Source organism: Chelonoidis abingdonii, chromosome 7 (assembly GCF_003597395.2).
Source record: "Chelonoidis abingdonii isolate Lonesome George chromosome 7, CheloAbing_2.0, whole genome shotgun sequence".
NCBI lineage: Eukaryota > Metazoa > Chordata > Testudines > Testudinidae > Chelonoidis > Chelonoidis abingdonii.
The window spans coordinates 43,680,220-43,697,118 of NC_133775.1; the positions used below are offsets into that span (position 1 = coordinate 43,680,220).

Consider the following 16,899-nt stretch of genomic DNA (forward strand, 5'->3'; position numbering starts at 1 on the left):
GCAAGACCAGTCAAGTGTTTCCTGACTCATTGTAGAGTGGAGATAGTTTTTAATGAGCTTTAGTTTTGAAAAAACTCCGTTCTCCTGAATGCTACTGTTACAGAATTGTCAGTAGGAATACGAGTGGCAATGTACACATTAGGATATATGTCAACAAGTCTGCTGGTATGAATAACGTTACAATGTCCATCATCGATTTTGCATGTGGCAACAACTCAATTTTTCGTACAGTTCAAGTCCATTTAAATCAAACGATCACCATGCTTTAGGAGGCTCTTTAGTCAGGGGTCCCCAACGCAGTACCCGCAGGTGTCCCAGTGCCCGCAGGGGCCTCTCAGTGCACCCACGTTCTGGCCGGAGGATGAGCATCTGCCGAAATACTGCTGAAATTCAGCATCATTTTGGCAGATGTTTGTCCGCCATCACTGTCCTTCATCTGGCGCCCGCCAGACGAAAAAGGTTGGGGACCACTGCTCTAGGCTCTTGCACTTTGTCATTAGTTGCTCGTTTCCTATTTCCTTGAATTAGTCCTGTCAGCCTTGCTGCCAGCTGAGTGAATGGAACCGCAGGCCGACAGTGGGTTGAGTGGCTCAGCCGGGGTCTCAGCCTCCGGCCTGCTCAGCCGCTTCCAGCCTGGGGTTCCTTGGGGGTCCCCAGGCCAGCAGTGGGTGCTGAGTGGGGCCGGCGGTTGGGACCCTGGGTGCCAAAGGGGCAGCAGCCGGAACCCCAGAGCAGTGGTGGGCTGAGCCGCTCAGCTTGCCGCTGCGTGCCATCAAAAATCAGCTCGCGTGCCACCTTTGGCACGTGTGCCATAGGTTGCTGATCCCTGCTCTATACATTAGTAAAGAGATGAGCATATTACAGTTGTTGCAGGGCTCTATTTAGCAGTAACAGGGCTATAGGAAAGTCAGTCAACATTTTTTGTTTCTCTGATGAAAACTGGTCCACTCCCCTCCCCATACCAAACTTGTCACAAATAATTGTCAACAACTTAATTTTCTGTTTTTGGGTAAGATATTGATTTTTTAAAAAAAAATATTGAAATTGAATTCAGGATTGTTAGCAAGCATTTTTGGCAAACAAAGTTGTTAAATGACACTTTAAATGACAACACAGTACTGCTTTCATGCTTGGCTCACCCCCAAGCCTGCTGGTCCAACAGCTGCAGTAGAGGAGGAGATAGGTGGAAAACTGCAGGACCCCAAAATTCACCTCTTGGGTTGCAGAGCGGCAACAGCAGCAGCAAACCCCCAGGTACCATCACACACCAATGGGCAACACCGCCAGCCCAACGGACTATGGTGAAATTAGCACAGCATCTGATCTCAGGGACGGGGCACCCATGGAGCCACAGCAGCTCATCCTGCCCTGTGCAGCTCCCCTCGGATGAGATGGATCACTGCCAGCCCAGGGGAGAGATGCGCTCCCCAGCTAGGGTGATCAGATCCAGATGTCTTGATTTTATAGGGCCAGTCCTGATATTTGGGGCTTTGTCTTATATAGGCACCAATTACCCCTATCTAGGGTGACCAGACAGCAAGTGTGAAAAATCAGGACGGGGGTGGGGGAGAATAGGAACCTATATAAGAAAAAGACCCAAAAACTGGGACTGGCCCTATAAAAGTGGGACATCTTCTCACCCTACCCCAACCCTCTGTCCTGATTTTTCGCACTTGCTATGTGGCTATCCCCAGCCCAGCCCTGTCTGACCATTCCAATCCTGGCTGCCTGCCAAGGAAATTACTTACTTTCACTTTCATTCCTCAGCAGGCAGCCAGCCAGCCTCTCCTCCCCACCAGCTCCTCACCAACCCAACCCTGATGGAGGGGAGGGGAAGAGAGGGGTGCTTTATGGGCGGGAGGGAGAAACAGGGGGGGTGCTCTGTGGGGCAGAGGGGAGAAGAATGGACATTATGAGGGACAACAAAGGATACTGCCAGAGCCGCAGAGCCTGCCTCACCTCACACCAGGGGAAAGAGTCACACTCACAGGTGATTTCCTTCCCCCCCACCCCTTCCCAGAGACATCAGCAGCCAATCCCCTTCCTCAGACTGTGCTGCATTCAGCTCACTCTAGGACCAACAGCCCTGCTCTTACATGTTCCACTGCTTCCCATCTGTTCAGGTTCTTGCAGAGTGGTGCCCCCAGACCTAGTGGTGCCCTAGGCGGCTGCCTATTTTGCCTATGGCTAAGGACAGCCCTGGTTCCCTGGACTGGAAGATTATGATAAATTGCTAAAAGCAGCCAGGTACGGTCTTTTTTTCTTTTTTAAAGAAAGCAAGTAGTCCAGAATACAAAGAATGAGAAGACATTGGGCCTATGTTTCTGCTTTTTCCCCTATTTATTAAAGCTTCTCCATTTTACTGCATACCTTTCCGGTAGCTGGTGTCCTTAATTTCAAAACGACCTAGTGCTTTCCATGTGAACATTCAAATCTAATAAGTGTCAAGAATAATACTATTAGATAGAGTAAGCCTCAATAAAACTTTATATTTGTAACATTTTCTATGGTTCTCACAGTAGGACCTGATCACCTCTGACTTTATTTTCGAGACAGAAGGGGAGACTTCACATGCATATTTTAAACGGGTAAAAGGGATATTATGGCTAGGAGATCCCAACAATAAAACTGGTGATATTAAGCTAGGGATTCGAGGATGACATGAGCCCTGTCTTGCTTCACTGTTCTGAAAAACAGAAAGTGGAGGAATCTGTGGGAAGGCATACATGAGATTCCAACTTCAGGCCTAAAAAATGCATCAGTCAGACATCCTGAATCTCTGTCTGTTCTCAAACAGTGAGTGGGCAAGGTGTTAGCACTGGAAGCAAAGATCAAAAGAGTTAGCATCCATGGCAGTCCTGGTTTCAACCCTTCTCTGATCAGATACACTAGATAATAACAGCACGTGCCTGGATTTGACACTTTATATAACTTGAAAGCCAACTTTTTTCATCTCATAAGGCCAAGAGGGACTGGAGATTTTCTTTCTTAAATCTGGAGGCCTGTAGTACTGAAGGCATTCTTTGGAATGGTTTTGCATAGGGATTTCACACTTCAGATCTGAGCAAGCCTGAGATCCATGTGCATGATCCCAACAAGGCTGAAGCTTTCATGGGGAGAACAGAAGGCTAGAGAATGACCAAGGAGGACTGGATGCCAAGACACTTTAGGCACCGAAGGATGTGCTCTCAAGAGTGAGGAATCTGCCAAAACAGTTCCTTATGGAATTATCTTTACAAACTTATATTTGCTTGGTGATTTATAGATAGTTATGGTAAACATAATATTGGGAGATACCCTGGTAAGTAGTGCTTTCTCTTTAAAAACTGAAATTTTATGCATGAGTCAGAGCTTTTAAGAAACTCTCAAATTTTACCTCTTCTGTATCTATGCTATTCAATGCCACCATTCTAATGTATACAGAAGAAAAAGCCATTTTAACTTGCATCACCATCTTTTTAATGCTAGAGAGTCATCTAACTTACACACTCACCCTCCAGTTTGACAATATCAGGACAGTAGAAGTGGATCAGAGCAGCTAAGGCACAACCATCTGTACCATCCTTCAGCAGATTTTCTACCAATGGAATGCAAGGCAGCTGCTTAAGCAGTGTTTGCTCCTTCCTGTAACGAGCCTACCATATAAAAAGAGGAGATTAAAATAGACATATGCTCAGAAACATATGTGAAAACAGATTTGTACTGTAGATTCTGTGTTCCATTAGTGAAAAGGCATTAAGTAATATTAAGTCAGTCACCATTTTGTCAGTGGTTACTTTCTGTAGATTAATATTTATGCTAAACAAATAGGCAAAACATAGATAGATTTAAAAGGAAACTAGCTCCTATGATAATATTGCAACTTTCATTCAAAACTACTATTCTACCAAAGTTTGATCAAATACATACAATATTCTAATTTACTCTGAAATCAGATAATTCATTTATCATTATTAGGAGAATAACTTACAAACAGTGGAATTCAATTTCATAAGCATTCAAAAATTACTTATTTGTCTAACATAATGGGCCAAATCCTCAGCTGGTATAACTCTGCACTGCTCCTTTCAAGTGAACTGAGTGAGCTATGCCAGTATGCACCACATGAGGATCTGGGCCAACACGTGCTTCAGTTATAACAGACCTGCTGCCAAGTTCAAAAGTAGAGAAATTTGGATTTGATCACCCCCATTTTAATTTTAGTCTGTGTCACACAGACAACAGTGCATTATGGTCGGGATTACTAGGGTAAAAGAACATTACAAAAAGAAAACATTTAGAAAATAAACTCTTTTTTTTTTTTGCTCTAATTTCATATTGGTCATTCTTAATGTGTCTTCTCACATCCTCTGGAGTGGCAGATTAAAAAAAAGGGACATATAAAATGATTTACTAAGTTGTTGATATGACCTAAAAAAAAGGGACATATAAAATGATTTATTTACTAAGTTGTTGATATGACCTTTTAATTTTCAAATATTACAGAAAGTTTACAATCTGTCTTCATACCTAAGTGCTAATTATGATGTCAAGAATATCCCTGAGCTAACTAATTTTATGTTTAAGTTATGTATATATTTAGATGGAATCCGAGGGATCTCTTTTGAGATTCTGAGAATTCTCTCACTCTAACCCTGAAAATTATACTTTTGGTGAGAACTAGATGGGATTCCATTTGGTGCAGTTCCGTGTCTCTCAAATTGGCTAAAATGGGGAATTATTGAGAGATGTAGAGCTCCCAAACTGTATTACCTTGTGGAGAGACACCAGTACTGTGAACTGAAGACAAGTCTTTATTATAGCACACCAGAATGGCCCAGGTAACTTTTAACCAGTTAGTATTTTCATATTTAAAGAGTGAGATTTAAAGCTTTACTTCAAGCTTGAAATGTGGTGACACTATTGTATGAAGTGTGTTGTATGAAGATACAAATGGCAGAAGACAGTTTCCCCTTGCTATGGCAGACATCTGAAAATGCTAAACAAAATGTGTTTATCTTTCATGTATTATTAATATTTGATTTGCATATGTTAGTAACACTTTAAATTATCTATATTTAAGCAAGACATTTTTCTTCCTGTCAGAGCTTTTTCCTCCCCCTCCAACTTGCAATTCTTTACTCATGACAATCTAATCTATTGTCATGGAAATCACTATAATGCCACAAATACAGAATTATGCTTTTCCTCCATGAAAATGGTTTAGAAATGAAGTATGAGGAGAAATGTTTTACTTAGATTTGATTTTAGTATTAGACAACAATAGCAAAGAAGATGCAGTAACAAATAATATACAGACTGGCTCAAAAATCATAATTAAAAATTTCTCCCAATCATTTAATATATTGTTTTAAAAACAAAGTCTCTCAATTTTGTTTAAAAAACATTTTAAAGTTGTTTTAAATATAGAGTACAATGGCTGGCTTAGCAGCATATCATGATATGCCACCACACAATGACTTTCTGGGAGAAAGCTTCCTGTCACTTAAATGATGATTCAGGTTGCCTTAGGAACATTGTCTATAGACTACTCTTGGAAACTATCAAACCTTTAAGGTAGACCTGGAAGAAGATGGTTGTCTGAGAGAGTAGAAATACCCAACTTTATGAAAAATAAGTTAAAATATAGTCAAATCTACTATGTTGCTCAAGGTATATTTTGTATCATGTTTTAATAGGAATTTATTCAGCATTTGATAAAGAAGGCAATAGATGTTATGCTACTTCAGATCACTGTGCAGCCACCAGTGACTGTTTTCTACTTTTAATTTGGAAGAAAATCTCTTGCAATTATTTAGAAAGTGTGATGATAAACATGGTCATAACAAAATATAACACCTCAACATGCTAGTACCATATTTATCAAAAGATTGTACAGCACTGCTTTTAATAACTGCACAGCAAATACGTATGATGTTTCTAATATACTGCTGGGGAACTATGGGTAAACTAATACTGTATGCAAAAACAGCAACAACAAAAGGTTTTTTTTGAAACAGCTCTTCACTAGCATTCTGGTTTAATGGAAATACTGTATGTCAGATTTTGATGTGAGATGTAGTTTATTGTTGTAGGTCTGTAATAACTATACACAGCCCACGTATGGCTTTATTCCTCTGTGTTAGTTATGTTGTTGTCCTTTCATTCCTGAAATAAGAACATTTAAATGGTATTACATAGTCCAGAACGGAACAGTCTCTTTAAATATACGTAGATAGCAATGCAGAGCGGAAAAAAGACAAAACTGCAGAGGAATTACTTTTATACTACAGACTCTTATGAATTTGGGTTCAATCAGCTAGAAATAGAACAGCTGTAGTCACTATTACAAACTTTTTTAAATGCTGTTCTTTAGGCAATGGCAAAATTTTATTTACAGTAAGCAGTTCCTAAGTGTATTTTTCTCTCTTTGCAATATATAAACCATCTCTTATTAGTTAAAGAAAAACTATCTGAGGGCCTGCCCAAGTGCTACATGTGTGATTTGACTGAAAGATCAATTCTGGACAACAGAACAAAATGCAGTACAGCATTTACTTGAACATCTACAGACTAAGTAAATCTCAAAGCAACTCCATACCTATAGTATGGATTTATTGATGACAGAGAGAAGAGCATATTATCTTTATTTTTGAAGTGTAGCAAGGGGATACGTTAATTAAACTGCATACAATTTTAGTGCAAATTACAATATAAAGGAAAATGATCACCCCCAGAAGAGAGAGTATCAAGGAAATAAATTTAGTTTGTTATTAATGAAGCACAGACTTACATTATTATGCTTATATAATTTTAACAATAGGGGGATAACCAATGTTTTGCTCCCCTACATACTCATCACTAATTGAAAAGACAGAAACTAGGATACATGGTGTGTGTGAAAACTTCAAATGCCAAAAGATTGGCTTCTGTGGATCAACTTTCTTAATAAAGTACACAAGCAGCTCTGATTCACTCTGAATAGGAGTTTGCATATGAACCAAGCAAAGAACCTTACTAGAGAGAGTATAGAGAGGGTATTTTATATTTTGAGGTGAGGCCAGAGAAGGCAACACACTGCACTATAAAAAGTAAAATATCATAATCACTACAGTGCATGTCCACTGTTCTTAAAGCAACTTTTGATCCAATATCATACCTTAAATTTTAATTTTCCCCAGATTACCTTGAAAGACTGGATTCTGAACTATGTGAACCCTACAGACGGCAATATACTACACTATACTATAATCTATCTGAGATAAATGAAATGAATGAGTACACCAGCATTCTCATTGTAAACTATCAGATCAAAGGTGAAGCAGTCAGGCAAACTTACAGGAACCAGTTTCCAAAACCATTTGGTAGGAGACTTCAGAGGAAGCAGTAGAAAAAAGAAAAAACAAGAAGCAAAAAGGAATTTTTTTTTAAATCAGATTTTATACTTTATCCCTACATAGAAATTTTGCTATAAACTCTCAGTTTTGTACAATGATGTATTATAAATTCATAATAAATGCCGCACTGTAGCCTTCATATGTGATAAAATGAAATTCTTTAATAATAAAACTAATAATGGAAATGATAGTTTTCAGTCTCTGTTGATCAACAGAGTAATTTTCCCACACTAAAAAGACACAGATTTTTAAAGTACTATTATTTTATTTGATGTCCTCACACATCTAATTGCACCCGGGATCTGCAATCAATTTTACCAAATGAAGAATTCATCTGAGACTATGATCAAAATGAAATGACTCAGAACATAGAATATGCAAGCAAGCAAAAAAGGTCACACAATGTATAGTAACAGGTCTAAACATGCTTGTACAGCAACATTATAAATTCCAGTGAGGTTTTTAATAGTTAATTCCAATGCCAACCAGTAACGTTTCATACAAGTTTAAAAATATTTTGTAAATATAGTCCTATGACAATCTTCAGAAAAATAAGGGGTGCGGGCAATCATGTATTTGCAATTACAAGTCACATTAGCATCAGCTACATGATGGGCAATGACCTGAATGCATAACCTAGTTTTCATGTGCGTAGTTTTCTTTCAGCTACTTCTAGGGAAGTGGGGAGGGGGGATCAGAATGAGTGGATTTAATCATCAAATAGTCTATAAAATATATAGACTAGATTTGCAAAGAATCAAAGTAAATTCACTCTAAATACTTAATCCCAAACCCATTGGAAAAAAAACAATAGAAATTATTTCATTATTTTCAAAGTGTTTTAGATTAGTCCCTAATTGTGCTTATAGGTTTCAGAAAAATATTTATTACAAAAAAACAGTTACTGTACTGTAACTGTTGATTTTTTGAGATGTGGGTGCAGATGTGTATTCCACTCAGGTGTGCGAGCACCCAGTGCATCAACACTGGAAACCTTTCCAAGCAGTATCAGTAGGGATGACGCTCATGCCCTCTGGCCCTGAACCCCTTCCCTGGCTATTTAATGGAAGTGCCACCCCAACCCCTCTCAGTTCCTTTGCTCCAAAGGTCAAGACAAAACACTCTGATGCAGAGGGGCTGGAGATTGGGTTGTAGAATACATGTCTCCACCCACATCTAGAAAAACAACAGTTACAGTACAAGTAACCATTTTTCCTTTGAGTGGTTGTAGATGTGTATTCCATTCAGTTGACTCACAAGCCATACCTTAAGGTGGTGGGACATAGAGTCTGCTTCAACAACTGCAGAACTGTCTTTCCAAAGTTTGCATCTGACCTAGATGCAGTGCTAACAGCATAGTGCTTGATAAAAGTATACACAGAAGACTGGGCAGCAGCCTTGTCAATGTCCAATATCAAAACAGCACTTAGGAATGCTATCGATGTTGGTTGGGCCCTATCAAATAAGTCCATACTCTCTGAGGAAGCATGGTCTGAGGAACAGCTACTTTATATGCTACTGTAATGCAGGAAGTTATTCACCTGGAAATCTGCCTAGAGTCAGCCTGACCCTTCCTTTGATCTGCATAGGAGACAAAAAAAATGAGGTGATGAACCAAAAAGCGTAGTCCTCTCCAGGTAAAACGCCAAGCATCATCTCATATCCAATGAATGCAGTTGCTTTTCATATGTATTTGATTGTTGTTGGGAAAGAATAGCAAAAATATTACTTGGTTAAGGTGAAATTGGGAAACCACTTCCAACAAAAATCTTGGATGTGGCCATAGGGCCACTTTGTCTTTGAAAAACTGTGTAAACTGCATATACCATTATGGCCTGCAGTTCACATATTCTCCTTGCAGATGCTATAGCAAGAAGAAAAGCTGTCTTCTGGCACAGGAGAGACAGAGAACAGGTTGCCAGGGGCTCAAGTGAAGGCCCAATAAGAGCAGTTAACACAGTATTAAGGTCTCACAAAGAAACTGGTTATTTCACTGCTGGGTGGAGACTAATGACTCCTCCTAGAAATCTTGCTACCATGGTATTAGAGAAAATTGACTTTACTCGGATTAGAGAATGAAACGCCAAGATCACCTGTTACTGGATCTTCAAGGAGCTGAGAGACAGATCAGAGGACTGAACGTGTAGCAGATACTTCAAAATGTCCCAAACGCAGGCTAGCCTTTGTCGAATCCCCGAGCTAGCAATCACATCAAAAGCCACTTCCACTTGGTCAAATAGGTAGCTCTTGTGGATGGTTTTCTATTACTGAATAGCACTTGCTAAACAGCTTCCAAACAGCATTCCTCTGCCTCCTCATCTAACCATGCAGCATCCATGCCATGAGGTGTAGACTTCTGAACACCGGATGCAAAACTCAACTGTGGTGCTGAGTCAGCAGATTATGATATAGAGGAAGAGCCATGGGAGGTCGAACTGACAGTCTGAGTAGGTCAGAGAAACAAAATTGCCTTGGCCAAACTGTTGCAGTAAGAATTAGTTTGGCATGATCCAACTTCAGTTTAAGAATAATAAGGAATGAATGGTACCAGGGGAAAGGCATAAATCAGTGCCGATCCCCAATTCAGATGGAAGGCATCTGTTAAGGAGCCTGGAGTGAGACCTATTTGAGAGCAAAAAACTGATGGAACTTCTAGTTCCATCTTCTTGTAAGAAGATGGAACTCAGCAGACCACTTGTGATTCTGGAAGAAATTCCTGCTGAGATGATTGGAGTAGTGATTCTGGACCCCAGGTAAATGAGCAGCTGCGGGAATTATACTTTCCTTGATGCAGAACTGCCAAAATTTTATTGCATCCTAAGATCATAATACATTGTGATGGTGTTGGTGGTGCGTATATGAACTGCTGCACCCCAATGTGATTCTGAAAGGCTGGGCAGGCATTGTAAATGGCTTGAAGCTCCAGGATGTTGATATGAACGGAAGCCTCCTTTTCGACCATGAACTCTGAATTTTCAGTGTTTCTAGATGAACTCCTCAACCTATTGAGGAAGCATTGGTGACTATAATCCTGGTTGTTGGTTATATATACCCTGGCATATATTGCTTAGCACTGTCCACCACTGTAAGAAGTCCAGGATCACTGGAGGCACTTGGACAAGCTTGTCCAACAACTGACAACTCGGGCAATAAACCAACTTCAACCACATTTGAAGAGGATGAAGGCACAATCTCACAGGCTGGACTACATAAGTGCATGAAGCCATATGGTGTAGAACTTCAACTACAGTCCATGTGTGCCTGAAGGTTAGGATTGAAGTGTCAGACACAGGTGACAAATTGCTTGAAACTGTTTGTTTGGCAGAATCACTCTCAAATTTATTAGTCTAGTAGGGACCTAATTGATCAGTTTGTTCAGTTAGCATTAACGTCAATGTTCCTTTGTTCAAAATCAGACCCAGATGATCAAAGAGACATAGTGTGAACTGGTATTACAGAGGACTTGTTTTTTGGACTTGCCTCTCATTAATCAATTGTCCAGGTTTGGGCAGACAAGAATTCCTCTTCTTCCGAGATATGCTGCTAGTAGAGTGAAGCATTTGGTCGATACCCATGAAATGGAGGAAAAGCCAAAGGGAAGCACAGTGTACTGATAAGGCTGACCTCCACTACAAATCTCATAAACCTCCTGTGACTTGGGAAGATTACCATATGGAAGTAAGCATCCTGAAGATTGAGGGCTGCAAACCGACTGTTGTGATTCAGAGCGGGTACCCAGGCACCCTAGGGTGATTCAGTCCCTAGAGTACCCATGCACAGTCTCATGTATCTAATGTACTTGTTGAAACCACAGAGACTGAGGCTAAGTTTCATCCTTCCCTGGGACTTGGGGATCAAGAAGTACTATGAGTAGAAACTCTTTCCCTGATTTTGAAGTGGAAACTCCTCTATGACCCCCAAAGCCTGGAGTCTGCACATATTGAAGGAGCAGAAACTAGAGAGAGGGGTCCCTGAAAAGAGAAAGAGTAGTTGAGTGCGAAGGGTGAACAGACTGGAACTGAACGGCATACCCCAGTCCCACAATGCTTAGTGCCCACTTGTCCACAGTTATTGACTCCCAAAACCTGCAGAAAAGGGATAGCCTGTTCCCAAACAAAAGGGAAATGGCATGAAGCTTGAGAACTGGAATGCAAACCTCAGGGAGAGTGTTGAGTAGGCAGCTTTCCCAAAATAGATTAAGGACAGGCAGATGGGTTAAAATTGGGACCAGAAGACTTACTTCTATGAGACTTGTGACCCTTTCTGGAGAATTTATCCTGCAGGATAATTTGAACTAAAGAACTGCTGAGGGTGATATTGCTGCTATTGTTGTTGTTCCGGGAAGTGATGCATCTTTAACACTGAGGTAAAACCCCTCAACAAACACAACATAGCTTGAGTCTTCAAGGGAATGTAATGGTTCATCAGTTTTCTCTGAAAATAAAAATTGACTGTCAAAGGGTAGGTCCTCAATTGTCTGTCGGACCTCAGAAGTTATACCACAGTTCTGCAACCATGAAGTCCTTTTCATTGTTACAGCAGAGGCCTTAACTCTAGAAGAAGTATCAACCATGTCTCAAACTAACTGTAGTGATGTTTTTGCCACTCAACGGCTTTCTGTAATGAAAGCCTTAAACTCTTCGTTACAGGATTCTGGGCAACTTATCTGTTAATTTTGCCATTGCTTCCCAATTTACAAAAGTCGTATTTTGATAAAAGTGCCTGCTGATTGGCAACATGCATTTGTAAGGAACAGGTAGAATACATTTTCCTCCCAAAGACATCCAATCTTTTAAAATCCTTGTTCTTTGGTGTCAGTTTATATCTCCCTGTCTTAACCTCTCATTAGCTGCCATTACAACAAGAAATTTAAGTACTGGATGCAAATAGATGCACTCAAAACCATGCAGAGGCACGTTACATCTTTTATCTGTACACTTCGTTGTGGGTTGTAGGGAAGCTGGAGTGTTCCATAGAGTCCTTGCTGGTTCCAAGATCACTTCATTTATGGGGAGAGCCACTTTCCCTGGAGCTGAGGATAGGAGAATATACAGTAACTTATGGATGTTCTCCTGAATACCGAAGGCTGAAACCATGAGCCTCAGGAGGTCCTGATATTATTTAAAATCCTCAGATACAGGGGAGGAATATTCTGGCATTACAGCGTCATCTAGCAATGAAGAAGAGGAAGGAAGCAAAGCCAGTGGAATCTCCTGTGATGCCCGTAACAACAATTCAGACTGAAGCAGTTCCACCGGAGCAACTGCCATTTGTGGCTGCAGTGATAGAGGCTCAGTAGGAGAGGCTCCCAGCAGAATAGGACTGCACCATTGATCAGAACCTCACTGACTGTGGAACATCCCAGGGATCCCAACAAGGCCATAATGGGTAGGGATACGGCATAGATGGCCAGTAGGAACTGGACCAAGAAGTCCTCTCTCAACTATGAACGCATTCACAATATTAGTACCAATGGTGATCCCCAGGAAGTCTCAGTGCTTTTCAAAAGCAATACTTAGAAGGCAACAGAGAGGACGAAGATGTCTCCAACCCTGAGGAATCTTCCAAGTTGTCAACAGAGGCAACAGAATAGCCATCCCTGACGGGGCCAGCAAACATCTCGCCTCATCTGAAGTTCAGCTCATCAGTACCGAGAAAGGTAAAGCACTCAGTACTTTAAGCACTGATATGGACCTTACACTCAGTACCAGAGCAAACGTCTGTACTGAAATTGAAGCCGTTCTCATTCCTACAGAAGCAGTGTGCTCTGCAGTTGTCACTGGTACAAAAGGTAGTACCTGCGCTGACATGCTTCTCAGTACCAAAAGGGTGGGTGACCTCAACCCTGCACCCTGAACTGGAAAAGGCACAGAAGACAGTGCCAACAATGATGAGGGGTCTAAAACTAGTCCAGATGGTGCCAAGGACACTGACGAAGAAAGCACTACAGCTGAGCATTCTTGAATCAAAGGAGAGTCAGGAACAGACAGGCAAAGCAAGGCCAATCTTCCCTGATATGACACCTGTGTGGACACAGCTTGTGCTGACATAGATGTTGTCGGTGATAGACTCAACGGATGTCCCACAAGTGGTGCTAGAGTCAACAGTATGGAGTCTACTTGCTCTCACCTTGGTACCAAAGAGCAGGAAGATGGACATGCTCTATCTCGCGTACTGGATGAATCATGATGCTACTTTACACTCCTTTTAGAATGGGAGAAGGAATCTTTCCTAGGTTTGGAACAGCTCCCATCTGTTTTATGAGATCTTTTTCTAAGAGAACCAAAGGAAGGATAATAAGCTCACCTTCTCCTGGGAAAAGAATCTGAATCTTGCTGAATCTTTCTTTAATGTGCCCTTCTTCCAGGCACAATAAACACCGTGTGCTGGGTCACTAGTGGGGATAGCCACTCGCCACCACAGATCACATTTAAATCCTAGTGAGGGCATCACCCACGGTAACTGTCTATCCTATTACAAACTAAACCTATGGGTACTACTTAACTATACTAACTAGTCAGTAACTAGAGAGGATAAAATCCCAGAAAAACAGAGAGAGAAGTATGAGGTAAAATAAGACCCAGAATACTCTGACTCCAGCCATGAGGTGGTAAGAAGGAACTAGGGTTTGGGAAGGGCAGTTCTACCCTTAAAATAGCTAGAGGAGGAGCTAAGGGCCAGAGGGCTCCAGCTCTGTGCCTTTGGGAACTGCAAGGAAAAGTTCTCCAGCTTTGGTGCGCTGGACACACACACACCTGAGTGGAATACATGTCTGCAAACACTTGAAGAACCACCATTGTTATTGTAGTATAGCAAATACCCAGAGCAAGTTCTACCAAAGGGTAAATTAACTTGATTGTACAAATGAAAACTTTTAAGGAATGGTTATAAGTGCAGATGAAGCTAATTTTCATATGTTTTATACTGAAGCAGAAAATATATTGCAAAGGAAGTATATATTTTTTATGTTTATGTAGTTTTTAAAAAGATCTAGACATGCTGCATTATTATAAAAGGTTTACTCACTGAAAGATTGTAAAAAAGTCAAAGTATGTGAAAGCTCATTGTTATTTGACATAGCTGTTTGCCGTATGGAATATTGTCTTTACTACATACTTTTTAAACTATGGAAAGTAATTGTAGCAAGGAAACAGATTTCATTTAGTCTGAATATGAAATTTTTTACTTACAAAAGGTTGTGCACGAGGAGTGGTTGAACTCAGTGTATTTCCTCTGCAAAGCCGCTGTGTTAGATTGGCCTTCTGTATTTGGAGAATCCCATAACCATTTAGAAGTGGTTAAGTTTTAGGTGATACATGCACAACCACCTCTGGATCTGAACATTCCAACCATTCTTATTAAAACACCTCCTGTCAACTGGGTCCAGTTCCTCCCCACCTCACTGAAATCTAATAAAACCCAAAGAAGAAGGAAAATGCAAATGGATTTGCAAAGGCACATGCAAAGACCTCCCACTTATATGAAATTAATGCTTACTGTTGGATTTGTCTAGATTAGAGAATGAGGCGGAAGTTAGGTCTGGGCTATCTAATATGTTAGCTAATCTAGGCAATCAAATTATTAATTCACAATAAATAATCATTTTAATGTTTTTTTTTCAACAAAACACTAATTTAGTTGCTCTCTAAAGATTTATTGTAGCATTTCTAAATAAACTAAAGTAAAACTGTCTGGCAGGATTTGAGGGTTATATGCTCAGTTTTCTACTATTCCTGGCAAGAGTGAAATTTATCAAAGTAGGAAAGAGAAGAGAATTATAAAGTTTACTGAATAATTTTGCCTGTTTCTAGCATAAGCAATCTTATTTCTGTTTGGTCAGAAACTAAAATGAAAAATAGGTCTTCAGGTCCTTGAAATCTTTATAAAGATCTTTTCTTCCCAGTCCTGCTTGGCTATTTGTGTTTATTGGGGAGACAGAAACATTCTCACTCCCTGATCCTTTTCCAGTTCAAGCTCCAGAATGACAGAAAAACAGGCTTCCAAGATCATGCCCATCCCTGAGAGCTACAGCTTAGAAAACCTCAGGAAATTAGAAGTCTCAGCAGTATGTGGCTGAAGTAGTAGCCCATACAAACAGGAAGAACCTTCAACAATGCTTAAAGCTATAGAACAGGGGTTCTCAAAGTGTGGGTTGGGACCCCTCAGGGAGTCGCGAGCTGTCAGCCTCCACCCCAAGCCCCTCTTTGCCTCTAGCATTTATAATGGTGTTAAATATATAAAAAAGTGTTTTTAATTTACATGGGGGGTTGCACTCAAAAGCTTGCTATGTAAAAGGGATCACCAGTACAAAAGTTTAAGAACCACTGCTATAGAACAAGGTACTTTTGAAATTCAAACTATGCCAGCCACATGGAGAACCCACATTAGAGCAGAGGGCCTCAGTCTGGAAAGGGTGATGGAAAGAAGCAGAAGAGGCACAATGGAAATATCAGCCCCATGATTTACACTAAGGCCAATATTTTCCAAGTGTAGGTGCTTAAATTAAGGTAACTAAGTGGCCTCATTTTCAAAGTGATGACCATCCTGAGCTCTCAATCCAATAGAGTCTGGGTGGTCAGCATTTTGAAAATCATGCCACTTACACTTAGGTGCCTAACTTCAGTGTAAATGTGGAGTTCTTTTTATTTTTTGTTTTGTTTGATTAAGTATTTGGAACGTTGCTTATTTAGAAAGGGTATGTAACGTATCTGAATAATCTAAAAAGTGTAATTACATGGCTTTGGATATTACAACAGCAGAATTCAATGTTGGGTGTTTGACCTAATTACAATGCCTACTGATATCAGTAACTTAGTTCTCAGGCAGGGAATGAAAATGATAGTTTTTCCATAAAGGGATTTATGGATCTCACGCAACACATTTGGAAGATCATGCATTTAAACATTAGATTTTCATCAATTTGCGGGGTTTGTTTGTGAATCTATGTTAGCGTTCAAGCAATGTATTGTGGGTAGATTTATCTGTGCTAAAACTTATTTAGGTACAAGATTTATTTTTCCAGAAGCTGATTTAATTTTTCATAACAAATTGAAGCTTTAATATGTAATTAATATTTTAAACTCATTTTCCATATAATTTTACTGTCATTTCTCTTCATGCCTTTAAATGTGAAGGAGAACACTTTATTACAGCAAGTGTTGCAGTGTCCCCCAGCAATCTCTAAAAGGTTAAAAAAAATATCCAGGAGTATACTGGAGCCGTAGAGCTTGCCTGTACTGATGTGAACACCTAGAATGAAGGCATTTACACTGGGTAACATGATTTATACCAAAATAAATCATGTTACACCTGCACTGGTTCAATGGTGTCTAAAATTCCGATGTAGACAAGGCATTAGTGACAATTTGTAAAGTTTTGAAGCATGTGACCATTATATGTTTGTACAGTGCCAACCACAATGGGGCCCAGATCCATGATTGGGTCCTTGAATGCTACCACAATGTAAATAATAATAATAAAATAAGCAACATAAAAAAATACAATATTTTATACAAAATATTAT

The 16,899-nt window shown here is 40.1% G+C and overlaps 1 protein-coding gene across 4 annotated transcripts in view; it reads right to left on the reverse strand.

Annotated features, from left to right (window-relative positions):
- The window catches only part of CAMSAP2 (calmodulin regulated spectrin associated protein family member 2), a 154,531-nt gene that overhangs the window by 51,163 nt on the left and 86,469 nt on the right, over positions 1-16,899 (reverse strand). For 2 of the 4 annotated variants that reach the window (XM_032773500.2, XM_032773499.2), the window contains exons 5-6: positions 7,319-7,351; positions 3,494-3,635 (exon numbers count right to left, since the gene is read on the reverse strand). In XM_032773500.2, the coding sequence (XP_032629391.1) occupies positions 3,494-3,635; positions 7,319-7,351 (175 nt within the window). The remainder of the gene's footprint in view (positions 1-3,493; positions 3,636-7,318; positions 7,352-16,899) is intronic. The other 2 variants (XM_032773502.2, XM_032773501.2) reach the window with 1 other exon arrangement.